At 41.4% G+C, this 6,000-nt stretch overlaps 1 protein-coding gene across 1 annotated transcript in view; it reads right to left on the bottom strand.

The window, feature by feature from the left end:
- Positions 1 to 3,835: 3,835 nt before the first annotated feature.
- Positions 3,836 to 6,000, bottom strand: part of FRYL (FRY like transcription coactivator) — a 165,904-nt gene continuing 163,739 nt past the window's right edge. The window contains 1 exon segment of the mRNA XM_009277425.2: positions 3,836 to 5,777. Within this exon segment, the coding sequence (XP_009275700.1) occupies positions 5,519 to 5,777 (259 nt within the window). The 3' untranslated portion in view covers positions 3,836 to 5,518.

The raw sequence follows: 6,000 nt of genomic DNA, 5'->3' as shown, positions 1-6,000 counted from the left end.
GGCCTCCCCCCCAGGTCTACTTCAGGCAGTTCTGCCGGACCTGCCAGAAGTCCTACAACCCGTACCGCGTGGAGGACATCACCTGTAAGGGACCCCCGGGCCGGGCCGGGCCGGGCCGGCCCCGGCCCGCCCCCGCCGACTGCAGCCTTCTCCCCCAGAGCTGCAAGCAGACGAGGTGCACCTGCCCCGTGAAGATGCGCCACGTGGATCCCAAGAGGCCCCACCGCCAGGACCTCTGTGGGAGATGCAAAGGGAAACGCCTCTCCTGCGATAGCACATTTAGTTTCAAATACATCATCTGAGTGGGATGGGGTTTTTTCGTTTTTGTTTAGGGCTCTTCTAGAAAACTGCAAGTAGAGCAGATTTTTTTTTGTTATTGTTTGAAGGTACTTAGTGAGGTGTAGCTAGGAAAGCATGCAAATAAAAGTATTGCAAAGCACACTCAAATGATCAGGTGGGTTTTTGCCCAGCTCAGAGGGTGCATGTTGCAACTTCTGTAACTTGCATAGGGGAAGAGCCTACAAATAATGTTTTGTAAATCGGTGATGGTCTTGGCAGCAACTGACTTAGGACCTTGTAGAGTATCAGGTGGGAAAGGATGTCTGTTACTGCTCCTACCCTTGAACTAATCAAACGAAGTTAACATCAAATTGACATAGAGCATAATTCATGAACAAAACACCTAATAGTATTTGCTAACTGTGCACTTTTTGATTCCATGTAGAAAGTCTCCTGCACCTGTTCATCATTAGAAAGTGATTGAGAAATGCTATGTAAAAACTAGGTCACTTCTACTGGTACAGCTGGTCTGCGCTTAGCTAGGCCGGTGTTCTTGTCTTGTAGACTAAAGCCAAAGAAAGCTTGTGGTTAATGCCTCTTCAGGGATAGCTCTCACAAACTGCTGGGAAAGGGAGTCACTGATGTTATGGTCTCTTGGTAAATGAGTTGCCCATCGTTACTTCCACAAGGTTATCGAGAAGTGATACTTCAAAGGCTCAAAGTATGATAGTGCATCTGCCTGGCTGCTTCTTGTACCTGCAGGTGGTGCACAAAGAGCTGTGCACTTAGTGGCTTACACTTGGAGAGTTTCATCTAGTTATGGTTCAGCTGTCTGCCACTGGGGAAGGATCAAACTCCCACACCCCTCTGGGACTGGGTTTGCAACTAGGAATTGTACTTCTAGTGGTCAGTTGCAATGGCAGAACCAGCATGGCTACTCCCAGATGATGCTCTCCAAGGCCTATTGGTGCTGTCAGTAGTGATGGCCCCTGTAGGGGCACCACACTTCAGCAAAAGCGTTACAAGCTGACTCTGGGACTACAGCATCACCATCTGAGCAGATTCATAAGCTAGTAAAACCTACAACCCACTAGTCTACCCTGTAGCCAAGGAGTTGGGTAAACTTAAAGGAAAACATTTCTGAGAATGCTAACAAAGCAGTTAATTTTGGAATTGAGCATAACAGCACACAAAGCCTCTTGCAGAACTCTTGAGGTAGCTTCTATTTGGAAAGACTGATTTATCTTGGCTATAACAAACTTACATACACCTGTACGCAGCTTCCTTGAGACCACTCTATTAGAGGGAACCAGTCTGAGGCCATGCTGTGTAACAGCTTCAGTGCCAGGTGGTCCTGCATCTCTAAATGGAAGCTAGTGTATGGCAGGGTAGGCAAACATTGTACCAACAAATGTCCATTTAGAGGGGCAGCGAGTGTTAATTCTGTAGGCTTAACTCATCTTGCTGTAGATTCCTGCTTTATTTTAACACACCCCTTGAACTTGCTGCAGTAACTAAGGCTTAATGCCTCAGCACCAATTTATTGCCAAGTAATTTTATTTGTTCTTGCTCCATTCACTATTATAGCAGCATGAGGCATTCTGGGAACAAGTAGACCTACCACCCCCAGAATGGGGTACCATTTTATTTCATGCTTCTACCTGAAGCATCTTCCCCTGTATCACAGTAAAAGGAAACATCCCTTGCTTTACCAGCTTGCTCCAAGACTTCACAGTAAGTTCCATCCTTGCCCTGTTCAACTTGAAAAGTACAACTGCAGCTGGGCAGTTTTCTATTGTAGCTGCGTGTGCCTTGCACTCACCTGTAGTTACAGTAATGAGCAGTGGCAAGTCTCCAGCTTGAGGAGGAACACAGTTGAGGCCGCCTCTGCAGCCGTCTACCCATAGTCTGGCTCAGCTTGCAGCTGCAACTGCGATCTGGGATGTCTTTATTTCTGAGCACGTTTCCCTCTAAGGATGTTCTTCACTGTGTTTTCCTGTTTGCCTTTCCCATTCTAATGGCTGTAGTCTGTTCCCGATGGATGCAGTGTGACAGACTGACTGTGATGAGTCTGTGCACCTTGGTAATGAGTTTGAGAACTTACTTACTTAAGCTCTGTGCCATGTCAGTATGAAGTCATATGGCAATTCATAGCAATATGAGCAGTAAAGTGCTTCCTATTTATACAGATGTCCTCACAAGCATTGCTTTGGGGATTACTTGCCGTGAGTACGGTGACCCTTATGCAATTACTATCAGTAATAGCCTAAAGCGAAACAACCTCTTGGGAGTTGTCACCCCCACTAACTACAGTCAAAGCAGCAGCTGCTTCTGTTTGATAAGTTGTAGAACAGGCCTAGCTGATCTGATCTGAACTGTATGGAGTGCTTCAACAGCAACTGGTCCAAACAAGCAGTTACTGAAGGCTCCAAGTGGCAGGTAGCAGCAAAGAACTGGCCCTGCTTTCATCAGCTACTGCAAGATTTTAAGGCTTGGAGGAGTGGGAGTGCAGTGGGCAGCGATACTAAATGAGCTTTCCTTTATTCCTCCGTTCTGCAGTAGCTCCACATGTCATCATTCCTCTTGCATAAATAAATTCAACGCTTTTACTGCTCGATGCCAAAGCACGGTTCTGTATCCTTTTCCACTTTACTGCCCTGTCATGTCCTTGACAGCATACACTGCATATCATAGGCACTGGTTCCTAGACTCAGCAGAAAGAAAGCAAGCTACTCATGACCCATGTGATTATGCAAAGCAGAAAGGAACAGCCTTCATGCTGTCAATTCTTCAGATGCCTTGAACTTGCCCTGCACAGCTTTTTCATTAAGAGATTCTTTTGCATGTGTTTGCTCAATGCTGTATTCTTTGCATCTTTCTTACAGAAGATGTCTGATGTTACGCTTGTTTTTGGACAGCTTTACCAGGTAACGTAGGGTGACAGCTTATGTAGTAATTAAGAGCGAGTACTTTTGGAGAAGCAGATACAGGAGCAACCAGCAAAAAGAACCGCACTCAAATTGGTGTAATGCTTTCTTGGTGAAGAGACTTGCTAGTGGCAAAAGGAAGAACTCTTAACACCCGAACAAGCCGCACAGTGGAAGTTTGGAAATAGTTCTTTCCTAAAGTTAAAGAAATACCAAGACTCTCTCTGGAGCATGATTCTGCTCCATAGGGCAGGTCCCATTTCCACTAGTCATTGTAAATGGTGGAAGATGTGTAACATAAGGAATTATATATATAAATTCAGGTTTGAGTTGCATGACAAATCTTTTAACAGCTTCAGAAGATGCCTAGGAAAATGCTGTTGCATCGACAGGACATAAAAGGAAAAAAACATGATTTCAGGGCACCGAGGCCTCTATTGTCAGTGTTTAGTCTGTTTAGCTAAAGTATTTAAACTCTAGCTTGTAAAAATACACAAAATGACAGATACATTGTCTTTTATTTTTACAAAAAAAGCTGGTAAAAGATGATGTAAATAAAAGTGTAATGCACCACTAAGTAAAACTACTTATCCCCAGTAAATACTTATTAAATAATTAAGAACACCATCTACAGTACCACAAAACCATCAAAATAATTCAATTTTATCAGGGACAGGGAAAAAAATACAGTGATTATGGATGTGCCTTGACCAGTTACAGAGCTTGTTAGGATAACATAACTACTGTCAGCAGTCCAACAGCGTGCACAGTGCCTTCAATTAATGCATTTCAGCATAATTACATTTCTAGTGGGGTCCAATTCCCCCGAAAAGGCAGAGCTAAGAATTTCAATTCTACATTCTAAACTCTGGAATTAGAGCCCATTAAAAAAAATCACAGTGGGTAAGAGATGTATATAAAAATACTGGGTGTTCCTTTCAAATCACAGGAATCGTGGGACTACATTCTTTTTTCTGGTTTTTTTTTTGTTTTGTTTGTTTTTTTTTACAAAATGCTATTGGTTTCAACAGAATCCAGTTTGTTTTATGCTACAGACTTTGACACTGAACTATGCGTATATTGCCTGTTTGCATGTTTTGGTAGTCAGTCTTTTTTTTTTCTATATAGTCCCAACTCCTTAGGCTTAAGTTGAGTCATGAAGATGCATGTACGTGCATTCAAACTCCTTGAACCCTGCAGACTACTCAGACTGCAAGTAATGTATGTGACTACCGGTAGGGAGAACGCCCCCCCCTTCCCCTCAAGCCTTATACACCTACTGTCTTAACAGTGCATTGCACAAATTTACAAGAAAAATACTGGTTTTGCACTATACAGTTTCTAGAATATATACAGAATAAAATAAGTTAACTTCTAATGAGAATTGCTGATGGGCAGCATATATCTTTAATATACATTTTAAAGTCTCTGCAGGCAGCTACTTTTTGGTTAGTTGTTATCAATATTTGTAACATAAGCACTGATCAGAGAACTGAGCAGCATTCCAATAAAGTTAACAGATATATTATTTCTTTTAGAAACACTGGGAAATCCCAGTTTAAAATATTATTAAATGTCCTAACATTTACACACTATGAGGATTAGATCTAATAAAATAAAATTTCTTCAAAAATAATCTTGCAGCTCTTTTAAGCATGCTCTGAGACGTTATTTAACAATCATCCATACCTTCAAAAAACAACTGTCACATAGCCATACATTCTCACACACATAATTTCCTTGTTACAGACAACAAAAGCAAATAAAACATTGAGAAGTCAACGGTTTTTGCAGCCTTAAGTCACTCTACTCATGTTTGACCGCGCATTCTTCATGACATTGCAAAGTGTCTCATTAGGTATTAGTTGATGATTATATCTACTACTGCTGGAAAGCCAGGAAGCCTTGCAGGTCTTCAGCCAAAATAAACCAGCCTTGATTTTAGCCTCATCCCACCTGCGATAGTGATTCAACCTTTAGAGGCTGTTACTGCAAACACCACTTACAGTTCTGTTAAAACAGAAAATAATGCATGTATATGCATTACATTTAAGCCCTTTTCCTTTCATGTAGTTTTTATACATATATTTAATAAAAAAATACTACTGCCACACAGCTACTGTGTAGAAAGAGCAGTCAAGAAAGATGTTCACTTCGATTTTCAGATTTTTACTTTTGATGAAGCAATTTCTTGCTGTGATGAAACTCTGTTGGTTGTCAGGATTGCTGGAGGTTTTCTTTCTTTTTATGAAAGGTGCTCAATAATAGTCTGAAGCGTCTTCATCATCAGTTCTTTTCTAAATGACAGCTGTTCAGAATCCAGTGCTCACAAGATTTAATCCTGGTTTGATTTTCCCTAGAAGCTGATACGATTGCACCATGCGTAGAGACTCTCGAATTTCTAGATTAAGTTCCATCAGCTTTGAGCTGGCCTCAGACATATCTTGGTTGGAGCCTACTACTGCGAAGCTACCAGTTTGACCAAGTGTCTGATGACGGAAATATATGTGCAGCAATGTTTGAACTGGGTCATCTTCAGAACTGCCAAAGATGTCGTGGGGCCAAATAGATCTGTAAACACACAATTTGGATTTAAACATTAATTTTAAAATTAAAAACATTTAAATGTTCTTTAAGCAGACATTTGAACACAAGACAGAGGAAAACGCAAGAGAAATGTTTCTTCCGTAGAGTCCTGATAGTTAAAAGTATCATTTTCTCAGAGGTAAATTCTAGAGAACAAGTACTACTAGAATTGCTTTTTTTAAAATTGCAAAATGCATATGAACAAGCT

The sequence above is a fragment of the Aptenodytes forsteri genome, unplaced genomic scaffold, assembly GCF_000699145.1.
Source record: "Aptenodytes forsteri isolate BGI_AS27 unplaced genomic scaffold, ASM69914v1 Scaffold65, whole genome shotgun sequence".
Taxonomy (NCBI): domain Eukaryota; kingdom Metazoa; phylum Chordata; class Aves; order Sphenisciformes; family Spheniscidae; genus Aptenodytes; species Aptenodytes forsteri.
Note: the sequence above shows the minus strand (reverse complement) of the source record. Positions and strands in the feature narration are given on the sequence as shown.